Source organism: Budorcas taxicolor, chromosome 3 (assembly GCF_023091745.1).
Source record: "Budorcas taxicolor isolate Tak-1 chromosome 3, Takin1.1, whole genome shotgun sequence".
In the NCBI taxonomy this organism is placed as follows: Eukaryota; Metazoa; Chordata; class Mammalia; order Artiodactyla; family Bovidae; genus Budorcas; species Budorcas taxicolor.
The window spans coordinates 12,401,069-12,421,773 of NC_068912.1; the positions used below are offsets into that span (position 1 = coordinate 12,401,069).

At 40.2% G+C, this 20,705-nt stretch overlaps 1 protein-coding gene across 1 annotated transcript; it reads right to left on the bottom strand.

Moving 5' to 3' along the window:
* Positions 1-17,199: 17,199 nt before the first annotated feature.
* On the bottom strand, positions 17,200-20,351 carry LOC128044754 (T-cell surface glycoprotein CD1b-1). Its single transcript, XM_052637171.1, has 6 exons — positions 20,237-20,351; positions 19,723-19,989; positions 18,878-19,156; positions 18,379-18,657; positions 17,849-17,942; positions 17,200-17,221 (listed from the first exon to the last, which is right to left on the bottom strand). The coding sequence occupies exons 1-6, from the start codon at positions 20,295-20,297 to the stop codon at positions 17,200-17,202; spliced, it is 1,002 nt and encodes a 333-aa protein (XP_052493131.1). The 5' UTR covers positions 20,298-20,351.
* Positions 20,352-20,705: the final 354 nt, after the last annotated feature.

The following is a 20,705-nucleotide window of genomic DNA, read 5'->3' on the forward strand; positions in this document are numbered from 1 at the left end:
GGGCTGATCTCCTTTAGAATGGACTGGTTGGATCTCCTTGCAGTCTAAGGGACTCTCAAGAGTCTTCTCCAACACCACAGTTCAAAAGCATCAATTCTTTGGTGCTCAGCTTTCTTCACAGTCCAACTCTCACATCCATACATGATCACTGAAAAAACCATAGCCTTGACTAGACCGACCTTTGTTGGCAAAGTAATGTCTCTGCTTTTGACAGAGGTGGTCATAACTTTCCTTCCAAGGAGTAAACATCTTTTAATTTCATGGCTGCAATCACCATCTGCAGTGATTTTGGAGCCCCCAAAAATAAAGTCTGACACTGTTTCCACTGTTTCCCCATCTATTTCCCATGAAGTGATGGGACCGGATGCCATGATCTTCGTTTTCTGAATGTTGAGCTTTAAGCCAACTTTTTCACTTTCCTCTTTTACTTTGATCAAGAGGCTTTTTAGTTCCTCTTCACTTTCTGCCATAAAGGTGGTGTCATCTGCATATGTGAGGTTATTGATATTTCTCCTGGCAATCTTTATTCCAACTTGTGCTTCTTTCAGCCCAGCGTTTCTCATGATGTACTCTGCATATAAGTAAATAGGCATGACTTCCTGTATAAAGATGATTTAGAGCTCAAAGAAGAAGAAAGGCTCTTGTTGTTGCTGTAAAAGACAGGGTAAGTTGTATGAAGACAGCAAGTAATTTTACTGTCTAGGAGTTTATTGAATAGATAGATCACTCCCAAAGAAAATAACATACTGAAACATTAATTAACAAAAATTGGTTTCTCCTTGCAGAGAAAATAAGGGACTCTTAATGTATATGTTTGTTGTCATCCTGAGATATTCTTTATAAGAAAGTACACGTTTCAGAAACTGCTGTTGGTATTTATGTTTAGCAATCTACAGAATGTTAATGTGAGAGACAGATCATAATTGCTCACTTCTTAGTACTCATTGCAAAGTTGAGGAATCTAATTTAAACATTTAAATAAAGGTATTAAGTAAGGGAAACATTTCAGTATGCAAGGAAAGTATAAACGAAGGTATGAGGAAAGGAATTACATTACATTTGGTTAAAGGGGCAAAAGACGGTTTCGTCCTAGAGCTGGTTGCTCCTGAATGGAAAAAAGTAACAAAGGGGCAAAGTGACATGGGTAGAGAAAGTTGTAGAATGTTCGTGAAATGGAACACTGACAAGGAGTGCATGACCAAGACTCTCTAGGATTCGATTCAGTTTAGTTGGATAAATGGATTTTGTTGATAGTTGTCTGACACAATATTGGATTTGGTTTCTTGTTAAAAGAACAGTTTTCTCAGAAAGCTGCTTTTGAGAAAAGATTGTATGAGTTTCCTTGCCTTTAAGTGATCTGTATTTGCTTTCGAAATCTTTTCACTTTGATTAAGTGAATAAGTATCATTTGCAGATTCTAAAATTGACCTCTGGCTAACTGAAATGCTTCAGCCAGGCTCCTCTGTCCATGGGGATTCTCCAGACAAGAATACTGGAGTGGGTTGCCATGCCCTCCACCAGGGGATCCTCCCAACTCAGGTACCAAACCCAAGTCTCCAGCATTGCAGACAGTTTCTTTACCCTCTAAGCCACAAGGGAAGCCGAAGAATACTGATGTGGGCAGCCTATCCCTTCTGCAGTAGATCTTGTTGACCAAGGAATCAAACCAGCGTCTCCTGCATTGCAGGGAGATTCTTTACCAGTTGAGCTACCAGGGAAGCCCATATGACAAGGGAAACATTATCAAATGAATGATAAGCCTGCTCAGGTTATACTGTATGAGTAAATGCTATTAACACAGATATTCTAAAAATTACATGAAATTCCTAAAAATCTGGTATGTCCTGATGAGATGTTACCAGTCATGATTCTGGATGTTGTAGTCAAGTATCTTTATGGATTGCACTGCAATCAAGTATTTAAGTTTTTAAATCTCTTTGTCATTTAAAGACAATTACTGTACTCTGATGCTTGTTGTCAAAGTGCTTCATGTTCAAGAAGGAAGGAAATTCGACAAGTACATGTTTTGAATAAATTTTAAATTATAATACAAAACTAGGCAAGAAACTAAAGAATCCTAATGGAAAACCTGGTAGCTTTATAAGATGCTAAAGAAAGGATTAGTCTTCTCAGGTGGCACTAGTAGTAAAAGACCTGCCTGCCAATGTAGGAGATATAAGATATGTGGGTTCAATCCCAGAGACAGGAAGATCCCCTGGAGTAGGGCATGGTAACCCACTCCAGCATTCATTCCTGGAGAATCCCATGGATAGAGGTGTCTGGTGGACTGCAGTCCATAGGGTCGCAAAGAGTTGGACACAACTGAACAGACTTAGCAATGAAAGGATTAGTTATTGGGTAAACTGGTGAATATGGCTATAAGGTTCATGGCTTTTTGTCTGAAGTATTACTCATGTTGATCTAAGTGTTCAAGATATAGGGAAGCCCTTCCCCTCAAGCTATTATGACTTACAACAATTGGGTAAATCACCACTTCTATGGGTAGAATTGAAATGTTATTCTTTTCTCTCTGCCTGGTCCCTCCAGAAACTGGATGATTGGGTTCTGAGCAGCCTTTTCAAATGAATGGGAAGGACTACTGTGGGCGTGTGCAGGAATACTGCTATTTGGGGGAACTCTAGTGGAGAGAATTGCATCAAGGAAGAATCTGATGGCAGGACATGGATTTTCTGACCATGAGAGGTCTTTTGGGGAAATCAGTCTGAGACTCCTGAGGAGTTCCACCACAGCCAGTGTGCAAGAGCTCGTGTGGCCAATAGACATAGACCAGACTTATTTGAGAAACAACTTAGTGTTGATTTAGTTGTGTTTGATGGAGATGAAGATAATTAGAAGAAAAATATTATGTTTCAATATATATTAAATCCCAGTTCTGTTGACGTTCTTGTGGTAGCCACACTTTTGCCCTAATATTCAGAAGAAAAAGAAAATTACCTAGTAGCTTTATCATGGAGTATTGAAACAGAGCAGGGTCCTATGGTCCTTCCCCCTCACCATCACCCATGTCCTCCACATGCCTTTTGTCTGTAGAAAAACTTTAGCCAAAAAAGGAGTTTAAACAGAGAAGTGATAAATTGCAGAAGGGAAACAGTTCAAGGAGACTGAATGGTAATACATTGGCCAATAAGCATAGTCAGGGACATTTAGTTCCTCCTCAAGGGTTATAGATAATATTCTGAGCCATATCCTTTGAGCTGTCTTAAAGATACTGAAGTCCTCACTTGGTGGAAGAGGTTAACTACATGATGACCGACTGTAACTATGACAAAAGCTGCCACAATTTTGAGAACTGGCCTCAAGGAAATAGAACAAACTAAGCCTGGAACTGAAAATTAACCATAGTTAAAACAACCCAAATGACGCTGGTCAGACCACCACATGACCAATTTCAAGATGACTTTGAAATCAGAACTGATTGTGCTGTTTCTACATATGGCTCTCACCTTTTGCCTAAAAAGCTCTTTCCCACTGAGTTTTCAGCGAGGAGATTGGCCTTTGGACAGGAGTCTGCTGTCCCCCCAGTTGCTGGCATCTGAAATACAGCAAGTTCTTCTTTCCATCAACTGTGCCACTTTCTTGACTTTTGAGTGGTGAGCAAGATGGACCTGACTTTACATAACGGTATAAATAACTATGTATGACATTGTTTTTTTATAGTCTGTTGCTAAAAACACATGTACAATGCTTGTGTGACAAATGCATATAATAGATACAATTTATAGTCTCAAAAATGTTCAGCTATGAACATATCTCTGAGTTTCTTCACAATATCTTATCAGTTTCCTCCTAATGTGAATAACTAGGTAAATATAAAGGAGGCCTAGCACCAAGGAACATGGACTACACCAAAGAAAAAAGGCTGACTCACTCTGGCATTGAAGGATGGATATTTTGATCATTAATGTTTTCAACTGAGAATCATGCAATTAAAAAAGGACAAGATGGGAAAACCTGTACATATTGAAGTATGGGGAAATCATTTGGGGTTATTCATGGCTTAATTTAACCTTTACTGACCAAAGTGGCCTGTTTTGCGACCTTTCAGACAGGCATTGTACATCTGCTTTGGTCGCTGAGGAAAGAAATTCATTTGAGGTCAAAATAGAGAAACTGTGGTTCAGACATACAAGGTAATAACAGCTCAAAATAGAGAAACTATGGTTCAGACATACAAGGTAATACTAGATGGTCATTTTGGATGTAATTTCGGACATGTTCCTGTATTGCTGAGTTTTCTGATCTGTATTGGACTAGGGGTTGCCACTAGCCATTCTCAAAGCAGTGTCTGCTGGCAGCTGGTAGCTGCTACCCCATGGGTTGAAGGTTTCTTCTTGTAACAATTATGCTTTTAAATAATAAGAGTCTGTAGCAGATGTAAACAGGAAAAAAAGAAAACGTGTGGTGGCCAATAACTCCTACTATTGTATATGCTAATACCACATTAAAAGTTAAAAATCTACTTAGGTAAAACACTGGCTATGTCTCCCTAAGGTGCTGGATACAGACAAGGCTTTGTCTTCCCAAGGTGCTGGCTTCAGACTAGGCTTTAAATGTATTCTCCTGAATTCTTCTGGGAATGAGATCTGTTTTACCTATTAAAGTTAGTTTGAATGGGGTCTGTTGCACCAAACTACTGGACAAAGGGATAGATGCTTAGCCATACCAGCCTCAGATTCAGGACCTAGAACTTGGGAATATTTCTAACTCAGTGTCCATTCCCCAAACCGAGGCAAGACTATGCCCCATTTTAGCAGGAAGTACCCAGAGTGGCTGTATTCCCAGTTCCCTGAAAGATTTAAGGAAATTTGAAAGACAAGAGAGAACTGAAACCAAGTCTTCCTACACCTGAGTTTTCTGTTTCTTTTCTTAGTAACTTCTATACCAATATGTTATTTCCTTTCTTGCCCAACACATGTTCTCCTCAACATTGAGAAGCAGCAAAGAAAAGGGGGCACTGAAACTAAGCAGGACCTATGAGACCATCCTGGGCGTGAAAATCTATCTGTCCCAAAGTCTATCTATCTTTCTTGTCATACTAATTACATTTTTTTTTTTTTCAGCTCCTTGACCCTCTCTCAGTTCCAAAAAGCAGATTCAAACAGTTGCTAATCAGGGAAAAGAGAGAATGCAGAAACAGAGGTCAAATTAAGAAACAATAGTACAGACTTAGGGAAGAGTCCTGATTCCTCCTCAAGGAATATACATAACAAAATCTTTGAATTTTTCTGAAGAAAATAAGGCCCAACCTAGGTCGTCATGGTTGTTGTCATCGTTCAGTCCCTAAGTTGTGTCCTAACTCTTTTCGACCTCATGGACTGCAGCATGCCAGACTTCCCTCTTCTTCATTATCTCCTGGAGTTTGCTCAGATTTATGTCCATTGAGTCAGTGATGCCATCCAACCATCTCGTCCTCTGCCACTCTCTTCTCGCTTTGCTTTCTGTCTTTCCTAGCATCAGAGTTTTTCCCAGTGAGTCAGTGGCCAAAGTACTGGAGTTTCAGCTTTAGCATCAGTCCTTACAATGAGTCTTCAGGGTTGATTCCCTTGAAGTTCACAGGCTTGATATCCTTGCCGTTTCAGTGACCCTCAAGTCTTCTCCAGCACCATAATTTGAAAGCATCAGTTCTTCAGCATTCAACCTTCTTTATGGTCCAACTCTCACATCTGTACATGACTACTGAAAAAACTGTATCTTTGACTATATGGACCTTTGTCAGCAAAGGTCTCTGCTTTTAAATATACTGTCTAGGATTGTCATAGTTTTTCTTCCAAGGAGCAATTGTCTTTTAATTTCATGGCTGAAGCCACCATCTACAGTGATTTTGGAGCCCCAAAAAATAAAATCTGCCACTGGAATTTCTTGGTTTACATACTGCTGAAGCCTAGATTGAAGATTTTGAACATTACCTTGCTAGCATGTGAAATGAGCTCAATTGTTTGATATTTTGAGTATTCTTTGGCATTGCCTTTCTTCTCCATCTAGATGGAGAATGTAACTTCAGCTTGAGCACAAAATTCCTAGAACACCACCGTTGCTGAAATTGTGTATCTCAGATTGGGATTTGAACCCATACTCTGAGATTCGAACCCAGCCAAAACCCATGGTACCTGATTTCATGACCTAATGAAGCTCAGATTCATCACAGAAAGAATTCAGTGAAAGACAAAGTGATAGGTAAGAAGTGGATTTATTCAGATTCTGAAAGGAGCACACTCCACAGAGTGTGGATAATCACAGAGGGCAAGTATAGCTGCAAAATGTTCAACGGTTAATTTTTACAGGCTGGCTAACTTCATATGCTAATGAGTGGGAGGGTTATTCCATCTATTGGGGGGAAGGAGTGGAGATTTCCAGGAATTGGGCAATGGCCCACTCCTTGGTCTTTTGACAGTGCCTTGGAACTCTCATGGCCCCTCTGAGTGTCATTTAGCTTGCTGATTGAGGATCAAGGTCTAGTCTTGTCTGTCACCTTGGTCCCATTGGAATCTAATTGGTTTATGTTGTGTCCTTGGGTGATGTCATTCTTTCGAAAGTTTTGTCCTGCCACTTTCTCTCCTATTACAGTACCTTACCACCAACCAATCCGAAGAGAGTCACAGACCGCTCTCCCAACTTTTGCCGATAAAAAAATTTCCCCCAAAACTGTGAGATAGTTTGGGGGTCTTAAGCATGAACCTCCTGTTCCTGTTGCTTGGCCATGCATAAATCTTTCTCTTCTCCATACTCTGACATTTCTGTTTCTTTGGCCTCTGTGTGCATCAGGCATGGATTTGTGTTTTGTAACAATGCTGGTAGATGACTTCTTTTCAGTAGCTCTTGATCTTTCCATCTACAGACCTTGGCACAGAGTTCCTAAAACCTTGGAATTTCCTAAGTGTTGAAAGCAATCGATACCTTTTTCTAGTTATTGAAATTTTAGAAAGCCCTATATAACCTAAAAATGGGCACTGATTGTCAGTGAACACAATTATGTGATTGACGGGTTGGAACTTTCGGTATTTCCCTTGACATCCAGGGAGAGAATAGAGACTAAAGTTAAACTGAACCTATAGTCAATGATTTGATCAATTTGCCTCTGTAATGAAACCTCCGTAGAAACCCCAAAGGATGGTTTATAGACAGCTTTTGATATGGTGAACACATTGAGATACAGGAGCATAGCATACTTAGATGGAGAAGGCAATGGCATCCCACTCCAGTACTCTTGCTGGAAAATCCCATGGGCGGAAAAGCCTGGTAGGCTGCAGTCCACGGGTTCACGAAGAGTCACACATGACTGAGTGACTTCACTTTCACTTTTCACTTTCATGCATTGGAGAAGGAGATGGCAACCCACTCCAGTGTTCTTGCCTGGAGAATCCCAGGGACGGGGGAGCCTGGTGGGCTGCCATCTATGGGGTCACACAGAGTCGAACATGACTGAAGCGACTTAGCAGCAGCAGCAGCAGCATACTTAGGGTGGTATGGAAGAATCAACACTTTACCACATGTCTTACCTGATCCATCTAGCTGTTACTATCCTTTTATAATAAGAGATCTAATAAGTACCTGTTTCTCTCAGTTTTATGAGCTACTCTAGAAATGTAATCAAATCTAAGAAGAAGGTCAAAGCTTTGGGTTTTCTAGTAGTCATGTATGGATGTGAGAGTTCGACTATAAAGAAAGCTGAGTGTCAAAGAATTGATGCTTTTGAATTGTGGTGCTGGAGAAGACTCTTGGGAGTCCCTTGGACTGCAAGGAGATCCAACCAGTCCATCCTAAAGGAAATCAGTCCTGAATGTTCATTGGGAGGACTGATGTTGAAGCTGAAGCTCCAATATTTTGGCTACCTGATGTGGAGAACTGGCTCATTTGAAAAGAGCCTGATGCTGGGCAAGATTGAAGGTGGGAGGAGAAGGGCTGACAGAGGACTCAATGGACATAAGTTTGAGTAAGGTCCAGGAGTTGGTGATGGACAGGGAGGCCTGGCGTACTGCAGTCCATGGGATTGCAAAGAGTCAGACATGACTGAGAGACTGAACTGAATTGAACTGAACTGAACTGAAGAAGAAGGTCATAGGAACTTCCATTCTATTGTGACTGATAAGCTTGATTGCCCCCACCACAAAACTTGTAGGTCTTGAAACTGAGTGGGATTCTGTTGGAATCACAGGCATGGAGGCCTTTCTGCTCCCCCATTTCCTGAAGGCAAGATTCCAGCTATTATGACTTTCCCTGAGATCCAAAGCATGGATTTGAACAGTTGCTAATCAGGGGAGGGGCAGCCAAGAACTCACTGGATACAAGATTACAGAGACCAGAGAAGCTCATCAAGATCCTTGTTCAGTCATGCACTCCTTTCCTACTCTTTGCAACCCCATCTGTTGCAGCCTACAACAACATAGACCAGATATGTCTGCAACATAGACCAGAACCTGCCCCATGACTTGAGGGTGTGGCAAACTGTGCCTTGATTGTCCTAGTAAGCATGCCAAAGGGACATTCTTAGGGCAGGGCATGCTCTCTGCTCCACTTCACTGCCTACCCCTGTGTCCATACCCATGGAAACAAAGCAAGATATTCCTGATCAGATTCCTTAGCAGAGCCTTGGCTAATCAAACTCCCCAGTATAGCTATTCCCTAATGATCTCATGTGACTTCTGCCAATAGGAGCCATTTTGTCTTCCTGCCATGGAGAGCAGGAAGGCCCCATGACTCCCTGCTTGCCAAATTATATGTGTCTGTCTTTTCATTACATGCTCGCCCTCATTTCAGGTCTTTCTCACCCACTGTGCTGGACACATCACCCATGGACTACAGCATGTCAGGTTTCCCTGAACTTCACTGTCTCCCAGAGTTTGCTCAAACTCATGTCCATTCAGTCAGTGATGTCTTTCAACCATTTCATGCTCTGTCTTTCCCTTCTTCTCAAGTCTTATACCTTTCCTAGCATCAGCGTTTTTTCTATTGAATCAGCTCTTCACATTAGATGGCCAAAGTATTGGAGCTTCAGGGTCAGCATCCTTTGAATATTCAGGGTTGATTTCCTTTAGGATTGATTGGTTTGATCTCCCTGACGTCCAAGAGACTCTCAGGAGTCTTTGCCAACACCACAGTTCAAAAGCATCAATTCTTCAGCACTCAGCCTTCTTTATGGTCCAGCTCTCATATCCATACATAACTACTGGAAAAACCATAACCTTGACTGTACAGACCTTTGTCAGCAAAGTAATGTCTCTGCTTTTTAATATGCTGTTTAGGTTTTTCATAGCTTTTCTTCAAAGGATCAAGCATCTTTTAATTTTATGGATGCAACAATCCTCCACCAAGAAAATAAAGTCTGTCACTGTTTCCATTGTTTCCCCATCTATTTGCTATGAAGTGATGGGATTGGATGCCATGATCTTTGTTTTTTGAATGTAGAGTTTTAAGCTGGCTTTCCCACTCTCCTCTTTCACTTTCATCAAGTTCCTCTTTGCTTTCTGCCATTAGCGTGGTGTCATCTGCATAACTGAGGTTATTGATATTTCTTCTGGCAATCTTGATTACAGCTTGAACTTCATTCAGCCTGGCATTTCACATGATGTACTCTGCATACAAGTTAAATAAGCAGGGTGACAATATACAGCCTTGATGTACTCCTTTCCCAATTTGGAACCAGTCCATTTTTCATGTCCAGTTCTAACTGTTGTTTCTTGACCTACATACAGGTTTCTCAGGAGGCAGGTAAGGTGATTCGGTATCACCATCTCTTGAAAAATTTTCCACAGTTTGTTGTGATCCACACAAAGGCTTTAGCATAGTCAATGAAGCAGAAGTAGATATTCTTCTGGAATTCTCTTGCTTTTTTCTATGATTCAACGTGTTGACAATTTGATCTGTGACTCCTCTGCCTTTTCTAAATCTAGTTTGTACACCTGAAAATTCTCAGTTCATGTACTTTTGGAGCTTAGCTTGAAGGATTTTTACTATTACCTTGCTAGTATGTGAAATGAGTGCAATTTTGCAGTAGTTTGAACATTCTTTGGCATTGCCTTTCATTGGTATTGGAATTAAAAATGACCTTTTCCAGCCTTGTGGCCACTGCTGAATTTTCCAAATTTGCTGGCATATTGAATGCAGCCCTTTCACAGCATCATCTTTTAGAATTTGAAATAGCTCAGCTGGAATCCCATCACCTCCACTGGTTTTGTTCATAGTGATGCTTCCTAAGGTCCAGTTGACTTCACACTCCAGGATGTCTGGCTCTAGGTGAGTGATCACACCTTCATGATTATCCAGGTCATTAAGCTATTTTTTGTGTAGTTCTTCTGTGTATTCTTGCCACCTCTTCTGAATATCTTCTGCTTCTCCTAGATCCTTACTGCTTCTGCCCTTTATTTGGCCTGTCTTTGCATGAAATGGTCCTTTGAAATCTCTAATTTTCTTGAAGAGTTCACTAGTCTTTCTTATTCTATTGCTTTTCTTTATTTCTTTGCATTGTTCACTTAGGAAAGCTTTCGCATCTCTCCTTGCCATATTTGGAACTCTGCCTTCAGATGGATATGTCTTTAGGAAGCTGAAAACATGAAACATGAGAAGAAATTAAGGGAGTGTAAATCATGCTCACACCTTAATCTTCCCAAAGACTCCACTTTTGACCCACTATTATAAAATCGTCATCAAAGTCTCTGAGTTGAGACACACAGATTCTTAAGACAGAAGCCCAACGTGTCTCCCTTTCCTGGAAAAGCTGTCCTTTTCTATTCACCCAAAGCTCTGTCTTTGAGATTTCTTCACCAGTGTTCTGAGAGGCTGAGCTTTCAGTAACAGTCTGAACACTTAACCTGGGGAATCTGATGTTATCTTCAGATATATGGTGTCGGAAATGGGCTGAGTTATAAGATGCCCAGCTGGCCAAAACTGTTGTTTATTAGATGTATAAAAAATCCCCTACCTCACACACTGGATCTGGGTGCTCAAAATCCTTGTATCACAATGGAATAAATGCAAAGAGAATAGAAAGAAGGACATGATAAAGAAAATGATATGATCACAGAAAAAACGTTAAAACTTAGTTTTTGAAAAATTTATAAAATTGATAATCTGTCAATATCAGAAAGAGAACAGAGAGAGAACACCAATTTCTATGATCTGTTTTTTTTTAAAAAAACAGGGATATATGTAGTTATGAACCCCATGAACATTAACATGATTTAATGAAAAGAAGGTATTATGCACAAATGAGTGGTAATTTGGAAATCTGAAAAACTGGACAAATTTTGTTAAATCAAAATTTACCAAACTGTACACCCATGATGGATTCATGTCAATGTATAGCAAAACCAATACAGTATTGTAAAGTAAAATAAAGTAAAAATAAAAATTAAAAAAAAGAAACAGACAATTTGAAAAGAGCTATTTTTATTTTTAAAAACTGTTAAATTTAAAACTCCCTCCTCAAAAATAAGAAAACAAAAAATCCCAACATAAACCTTCACTGCTTAATTTTACCAAGTATTTATTTTAAAAATAAATATATCACAGAAGCTTTCTCTGAGAATAAAAAGATAGGAAAGATTTCCTGATTTGTTTTATGAGGCAAAAAAAACTCTCAATACCAATACTTGACAAAGAAATTTCAAGAACAGAAAAACATTATAAATAAAAAATTGGATCCACATAATACATTATAAGTAAGTTACATAAACAAAATTTTGTTTTACCTTTTGAGAATTTATGTGTGACTCAAAACATTAAAAATAGAAAAGATATAAAACATTTTGTCATCTCAAGAAATTCAGAATAAGCTCTTAATGAATCCAATAGTCATCTATAATAAAAATGATAATAAAAAATTTAATAACTTTGAAAGAAAGTGTTCTTAATCTGAAAAAAATCATCCATGATATACTCAGAGCAATTACCATACCTAATATTGCTGTTTTTCAGTTGTTCTGTTGTGTCTGACTCTGTGAGACTGCATGGACTGCAGCACTCCAGGCTTCCCTGTCCTTGACTATTTCCAGGAGTTTGCTCAAACTCATGTCCATTGAATCAGTGATGACATTCAACCATCTCATCCTCTGTCATCTTCTTCTCTTGCCCTCAATCTTTCCCAGCATCAGGGTCTTTTCCAAAGAGCTGGCTCTTTACATCAGGGGGCCACAGTATTGAACTTCAGCTTCAGCATCAGTCCTTCCAATGAATTTTAGGGTTGATACCTAATATTAATTGTTGGAATATTCTTATCCAGTAAAAGCGAAAAGATTGGAATGGCATCTGTCAATTCTATACACTAGTTCAGAGTCAATGCCATTGGACAAGAAAATGCAATAAAAGGTAGCAAGAGGACTGAAAAAATTGAGAATTTTCATATTTAGAGATATTATGAAAGTATGAATAGAAAATACAAAAGGATTTACAGATAAAATATTATATTTAAAAAGTTAATTTAACATGCATACTGGAAGCAAGGACAAAATATTTTAACATATTTCTATATATTAGCAAAAATCAAACTAACACATTCACATGCACAAAAACTCTTACATAAAGAAAGAGTTGAAGAGCTCTTGTATTGTGAGACTTAAGATTTATATTTGAAAATCTTTCATCTACAGGTCATAATTAAAGTCATAAGTAAATTAACATTTTCCAAAGTAAGGAAACTTAGGGAAAACAACACAAGGCCAAAAACCACCTTTAAGAGATGATGACTTGATGGAAGGAGGAGAAATAAGAGTGAAGAAAACAGAGAAAAGCTATAAAAAAGATATGAAAAAGGTGTTACATCAGAAAGCAAAATAATATCAGAATTTTTAAGCAAGTAAAAATTCTAGCTCAGTTTTTAAAAGAAGAAATGAGATTGTTCTGCTCATATAACTTAAATATCCAGAGGCAGGTCAGTCTCCAGATCTTCTCTTTGGCTCTGTCTATCTTGTTCTATTTCTGAACTTCATTACTGGTCCAGCTTTAATTACACAACAAAATTCAACAGCAACTTTGAGCTTAGAATGAATTATATCATCCAGATGAAGAGTCTTTTTTCAACCACTGAATATAAACTACAGACTTCAGTTAGGTTAGAGCACCAATTATTAGAACTAAGTGATGAGAAGGGAGGTGAAATGCTGTATATTATCTTAGGCCTTAGCCCTTATCTGGTGTCTGTTTACTATCCAGGGACATTTGGAAAGGTTTGAAGATTTATTTGGTTATTATAATTCGGGGAGAAATTACTGGCATCTACAGGCCAGTTCAGTTCAGTTCAGTCATGCAGTCGTGTCCGACTCTGTGACCCCGTGGACTGCAGCACGCCAGGCCTCCCTGTCCATCACCAACTCCCAGAGTCCACTCAAACCCATGTCCATCAAGTCAGTGATGCCATCCAACCATCTCATCCTCTGTCATCCCCATCTCCTCCTGCCTTCAATCTTTCCCAGCATCAGGGTCTTTCCCAATGAGTCAGTTCACCTCAGGTGGCCAAAGTATTGGAGTTTCAGCTTCACCGTCAGTCCTTCCAATGCTGCAAAACTCCTACAAGTGCATTGAACAAATTTCCATAACAAAGAATTATTCCGCCCAAAGTGTTAGTAGTCCAGGGCTTGAAAAATCTTTAGCAGGATGTTCTTAAAATTAAATGTGCATTCAAATAACCTAAAAAGCTTATGAAAACACAGCATTATAGTTCCCATTCCAGGATTTTTTTCAATAAGTTTAGACTTGAGCTTGAAAATTTCTTCTTCTAACAAGCTCACAAGTACTACTGCTACTGCTGTTTCATAATCCACACCCCTAAGAAACACAGACTAATCAGGGTCCTGGCCTTAGCTGAGGGTGCAGTGAAGCATAGAACAGCATGCTTACCCTGTAAGATGAGGTGGTGTTTAATGCAAGCTGGAGAAATAACCAGATGTACTAATGGATCAGAGGAAAAAAAATATGTCATTTGAAAAGTCATTTCCTACCCTGCCCAAATCTTGACATCTGTATTGTCCTAGCATGATGGGGTGGCAGAACTGTTTCCAGTAACCCTGGCTGCTCCAAAACTTCTACTTGCTCTAACCTCCCTTCCTAAATCCTACCAAAAAAAAATGTACTCAGAATCTCTTCTCTCCTTTCCTGTTGTATTTATTAAATAAGCGTAGATTTTTAAAGTGAAGTTTCCAGAAATTTGTAAAATAAGCAAAAGGATGAACAAACATAAGTGGAAGTTAAAAATATGACTCAATATCAAAGGTATCACAGATATCAAAGATAGCACAAGATATCAAAGTCCCTGAGAGCAATAAAAAACTCTTGACTCTTTCCTTAAATATTTAACAACCATCTGCACCGTTACCCCCTCACCTGTTTCAACTCACATTGAGAAATATGATCCTTTTCTGACAAATAAATCTTTACATAGTTTACATGCAAACTACACTTACTGTATGGGCACAACTGATTTTCTCCAGAGGAGTTCAGAGCAGAAATAAGAAAAGCATGTTATTCTTGGCTATGTGAAAATATTTTAGTAAGAGGAAAATATAGAATATCAACTAAAGGTGGGGGGAAGAAAGGTGATTTGGGGGAAAGGGATTTGAGACAATTATATCAACTCAGATTATGTTACTAAATAAATACATAGGCAAGTTAAAGATCTTGCCTAGAACCCACCTAGAATATGCCCCTCTCTAAAGGAACTTATAAGTAGAAGGAAAAGAAAAACAAAAATAACTGCAGTGCTGTGGATTCAGAATACTGTGGACCTGAGCATGACATCAGTCAAAGGATGGCTATTTCCACTGTACCATTAAGGAAGGCTTCCTGGAGAAAGAAGCTTCTTTGCTGACCCTCATGGTTAGAAAATCAGCCAGGCAGACACAGAGAAATTATGTTAAAAATGCTCAGCATCTCTGAAAATATAATTACTTGGCATAATTATAGTTAGCTCACTTTGACAAATGGTATTACAGCAGAAAGGACATCTATTTTGGTTGTTAGTTCTAAAAGGTCTTGTAGGTCTTCATAGAACCGTGCAACTTCAGCTTCTTCAGCGTTACTGGTTGGGGCATAGACTTGGATTACAGTCATATTGAATGGTTTGCTTTGGAGACAAACAGAGATCATTCTGTCATTTTTGAGATTGCATCCAAGTACTGCACTCAGGACTCTTGATGTCAGGATGTTGATCATGATGGCTACTCCATTTCTTCTGAGGGATTCCTGCCCACAGTAGTAGATATAATGATCATCTGAGTTAAATTCACCCATTCCAGTCCATTTTAGTTCACTGATTCTTTGAATGTCGACATTCACTCTTGCCAACCTGACCAATTCCAATTTGCCTTGATTCATAGACCTGACATTCCAGGTTTCTATGCAATATTGCTCTTTACAGCATCGGACCTTGCTTCTATCACCAGTCACATCCACAGCTGGGTATTGTTTTTGCTTTGGCTCCATCTCTTCATTCTTTCTGGAGTTATTTCTCCACTGATCTCCAGTAACATGTTGGGCACCTACTGACCTGGGGAGTTCCTCTTTCAGTATCCTATCATTTTGCCTTTTCATACTGTTCATGGGGTCCTCAAGGAAAGAATACTGAAGTGGTTTTCCATTCCCTTTCCCAGTGGACCACATTCTATCAGACCGCTCCACCATGACCCGCCCATCTTGGGTTGCCCTACGGGCATGGCTTAGTTTCATTGAGTTAGACAAGGCTGTGGTCCTAGTGTGATTAGATTGACTAGTTTTCTGTGAGTATGGCTTCAGTGTGTCTGCCCTCTGATGCCCTCTTGCAACACCTATCATCTTACTTGGGTTTCTCTTACCTTGGGTGTGGGGTATCAGTTGTGTGGATCACAATAAACTGTGGAAAATTCTGAAAGGGATGGGAATACCAGACCACCTGACTTACCTCTTAAGAAATCTGTATACAGGTCAGGAAGCAACAGTTAGAACTGGACAAGGAACAACAGACTGGTTCCAAATAGGAAAAGGAGTATGTCAAGGCTGTATATTGTCACCCTGCTTATTTAACTTATATGCAGAGTACATCATGAGAAATGCTGGACTGGAAGAAACACAAGCTGGAATCAAGATTGCCGGGAGAAATATCAATAAGCTCAGATATGCAAATGACAGCACCCTTACGCAGAAAGTGAAGAGGAACTCAAAAACCTCCTGATGAAAGTGAAAGTGGAGAGTGAAAAAGTTGGCTTAAATCTCAACATTCAGAAAATGAAGATCATGGCATCCGGTCCCATCACTTCATGGGAAATAGATCGGGAAACAGTGGAAACAGTGTCAGACTTTCTTTTTGGGCTCCAAAATTACTGCTGATGGCGATTGCAGCCATGAAATTAAAAGATGCTTACTCCTTGGAAGAAAAGTTATGACCAACCTAGATAGCATATTCAAAAGCAGAGACATTACTTTGCCGACTAAGGTCTGTCTAGTCAAGGCTATGGTTTTCCCGTGGTCATGTATGGATGTGAGAGTTGGACTGTGAAGAAGGCTGAGCACCGAAGAATGGATGCTTTTGAACTGTGGTGCTGGAGAAGACTCTTGAGAGTCCCTTGGACTGCAAGGAGATCCAACCAGTCCATTCTGAAGGAGATCAGCCCTGGGTGTTCTTTGGAAGGAATGATGCTGAAGCTGAAACTCCAGTACTTTGGCCACCTGATGCAAAGAGCTGACTCATTGGAAAAGACTCTGATGCTGGGAGGGATTGGGGGCAGGAGGAGAAGGGGACGACAGAGGATGAGATGTCTGGATGGCATCACTGACTTGATGGACGTGAGTTTGAGGGAACTCTGGGAGTTGGTGATGGACAGGGAGGCCTGGCATGCTGCGATTCATGGGGTTGCAAAGAGTCAGACATGACTGAGTGACTGAACTGAACTGATTACAGCAGAAATAGAAAAAAAGAAAAAAATCAAATAAGAAGCCAAAGAGATGTCACCATAAAAGTTGTGTACATCATTTCATTTATTACAAGGTACATTCTTTCCCACATCTCACATCCAAGAAATCTGAGCAGATCCTAATATTAGTATTGTCTTATAATATATGAACAACTTTAATTCTGTTTCTGATCTTGCAATCTACAGGAACTTGATTTGATCAGATGATTATTTGATGAAATATGATGAAATTGACTACTGGGCTGACCGCTTGAGTTTCTGGGTTTGTGGGTACTTATTCCAAATGGAAAAGGAGACAGTGACGGGCTCACAAGATAGTCAGATATGACCTGTTAAGAGCACAAGCAAAAAAATCACTCTGCATAAGGGATATTTCACACCATGTTCATAGCCAGCACTATTCACAAGAGCCAAAAGGTGGAATCAACCCATCTGTCCATAGGCAAATTAATTTATAATCTAAAATGTATTACACAATCTTAAGAAGGAAATAAATTCTAATATGTGCCACCACATGAATGAATTATGAGGACATAATGCTAATTGAAGTAAGCCAGTCCCCAAAAATTACACTGATGATTCCACTTTTAGGAGGTTCAATATTCATACAGAGATTAATATAGAGAGAAACTAGAATGGTGGTAGCTAGGGCATCAGAAGTGTAGTTTAACTGGCATAGACTTTAAGTTTTTCAAGATGAAAAGACTTCTAGGTTTTGGTTGCACAAAGTGTTAAGGTACTTAATTCTACTAAACTGTACATTTAGAAATGACTAATGTGGTAAATTTTATGTCATGCATATTTTACCACATTAAAAAAAATACATTTACACAAAGATGGGAGTTGGAAAGAAATGGGAAAGGGTCTGGTGGAAATATTGAAGCTAAAGTGATAGATAAAATGGAGGGAAAGAGTGAGAGGATGGACAGAAAAATAAAACTGAATGAAAAACTCACCAGCGCCTCCAAAACCATAATGCAAGACAGATCAAAAGGATGAGGGAGGGCACTATTATTGCCACAAATATCAGGCCAGTGGAGGTGGGGTGTCCTGGCAATTGAGAGAGGATATTGGGATATCTTCAAACCCATCCTCTGTTTCTATTGGCCTTCTTGCCGACTTGAGTCTCAGCACCTCCACTACCCACTTCTGACACATGGGCATCTCTGGTTCCCTCTCTCATATTCCTGGAAGGCTTATAGTCACAGCCACATTTTATGTCTCTCTCTCATCCCATCTCACCTAGTCTACATTCTTCTTTCTTACCTATTCTATGCCTTAAATTAGCTAATTTCATTCCTCTCACACTGTTGTCCCAGAAATAAATTTCAACCTGACTCTCCATCTCTGTCTCAATGTCTCTCTATTTTCTCTCCCACTCTCTTCCTCCCTCTCTCATTCATTAAATCCCTCACCTTATTCAGGCCTTCTCTCTGTACTTGAACCACCTCTTCCCATCCCCAGCGGGGCCCCAGTTCCTTCTCACCCCAGTACAGGATGATGTCCTGGTCTCCTAGACTGCTGTGCTTCACTCGGCAACTCAGGCCAGCCGCCTCCCCAGCTGCCACATCTAGGGTTACTCGCAGATGCCAAGTCCAGTTTGCATTGGGCATGATGTCCCCTTGCTGAGTGCCAGGCTGCTCCTGCTCGCCCCTCATCCACATCACCCACACAGGTTTTGGGTAGAATCCTGAGACGTGGCACACCAGCAGTAGGCGGCCAGGCCCAGGAGTGGGGCCACTGGACAGCCAGGCCTCAGGCTTCACTGGGGTAAGAGGGAGCAGTAAGAATGTCAGATTATGACTCTAATCCAGAACATAGAGACTCGGAAACTCACAAGTTTGGATAGTGACCTCTTCCACTTCTTTGGAAACCAAATAATTTAATAATTAAAACACCCTCCTTTTAGGTATCTCCCACTTTTGAATTTAAAGAAGATGATGAAAGGCGAAACAGAAAAGTCTTGGGGAGAGAACAGGACTAACCTTGCCTCTGCAGTTCTGCTTTGCCTGCATCAAGGACACTCAGGAAATATCGAGGGCAGGTTTCTAAGAGGAGCTTAGCTATAGTATCACAGATAGCATGGTACTGAATGATGAGTTCATAGAAACGCTGGGCCATGCTGCCGCCCTCTGGGACAGGTGCACATGAATCATTCTTGATGCTCACGAAATCCAATCCTCCAAAAGCTCCCTTCAAGAAGCTTTCTACGGCCTTCCCAGGATGCAGCTCACAACCTGCTATGCCCTGGATCACAAAGGGGTCTGGATAGAAAGAAAACAGAGACAAAGTTATTTTTTAAAGCACACAAGAAAAAAAGAGATGGGGAAAGGACATGGGACTTTGGGTTTTGTTGGAAAGGTCTGAGATGCAAAATGACTTAAAAAAAAATGCCGTATTCAGAGACTTTTCAGAAAAAAAGGAACATTTGAGAGAGTTACACATGTTGTAAATGGTGGAGACGTGCTCTTATAAGGAATAGGGTGGTCAAGAGGGGAGTCAGAAGTACATCATTCCAGCCTGAAGGGGAGAATTACACTGAGAGCAGGGATTAGCCATAAGGTACTTGAGGAGACAGATTGGAGGGATTCATGCACTCAGGAACAGTGTAGGTGAAGTGAGGACTTGTTGCTTGGGATTTGAGAAAAACAAATTATGTACAAACAGACCAGACAATGTTCACAAAGGAGGAATTTCATCTATGGCACAAGAGTTCAAAGAACAGGAAAAATCTAGGCTACCAGGTGGAGGTATGGAGTAAGGGTTGGAGACTACTCTAGAGAGGTATATACATGCAGAGGGCATCCCCAGTTCAGAGGATTGTACTCACATTCCAACTGGAATTCACTGACATGGTCCTGCACTTCTAGAATAAATCCAATGAGGTAGACTCTAAATAGTTCCTCCAGCTCAGTCACCTCCTCATCACTGAAGTTGCCCTTAGACCAGGGCTTCAGGAAGATGGTAGTGCCTGGGTCACTGTCCCAGCCATAAATCTGCAAATTGTCCAACCAGCCTGAGCCTTGATTTTGAGCCCAAGTGCTGTTGGCAAATGTCGAAATCTGGATGACATGGAAGGAGGTTGGCCCCTGGAATGCTGTAGTGGTGGAAGGATAAGAAAAGTGAGGCAAAAGAGAATTAGGATAGAATGAAAAAGAACCCAGAGTATGAACAATATAGATCCTGAAACAGTTCCCTGCCCCAAGGCTTCTGGCTCTATTCCCAACCTCCAAAACACAGAAGAGAGCTGGAGATAGAGAGCCCAGACCCTTAGCGGTAGGTGCAGCATCTTTTTATCCAGAAGCCCTGCACCTCGTGCTGGAAACAGCCAGAGTTACTCTTACCATCCTCATTGTCACCACCTGGCACAATAACTGCTAGCAATAGAAGTGGCAGAAGCAGCATTTCAATGGGAAGTAGAGCTTCTGACTCTCAGAATTGGTATTTGATCTCCAATTTCAGCAAACCTTTTTCTCAGTACTTTATAGTGACTTCCTCTCTCCCTCAACTGACAGATTTCTTCTGCACATACATTGTTCATTACCAAAAAACTGTGCTTCCCACGGCTCTGGGCTTTTACTCGGTCTCTCATTTCTTCTCCAGCTCATGACTTGTAGATTTTGTTTTAATGTTTCTTGTCCAAATGATCTCCTTGATCTCAGTTTCCTTCATATTTATTACCTTGCAAAAGTTACCATGCAATGTTGAAAGGTTATTTCACCTCCCTTATCCTTTATTTTCACATCTGTTAAACAGAAAAATAATATTAAACAACTGACCAGCCTCCATTCTGGTTTTTTTAAATATTTTTTT

Excerpts from the sequence above, each read along its gene's own strand:
- LOC128044754 (XM_052637171.1), bottom strand. The coding sequence starts at position 20,297 with ATGCTGCTTCTGCCACTTCTATTGCTAGCAGTTATTGTGCCAGGTGGT. Across the intron at positions 19,157-19,722 it reads CAGTGAATTCCAGTTGGAAT|ACCCCTTTGTGATCCAGGGC; the intron begins GTGAGTACAATC and ends CTTTCTATCCAG. Across the intron at positions 17,222-17,848 it reads TTATGGTTTTGGAGGCGCTG|GTCATATCTGACTATCTTGT; the intron begins GTGAGTTTTTCA and ends TGCTCTTAACAG.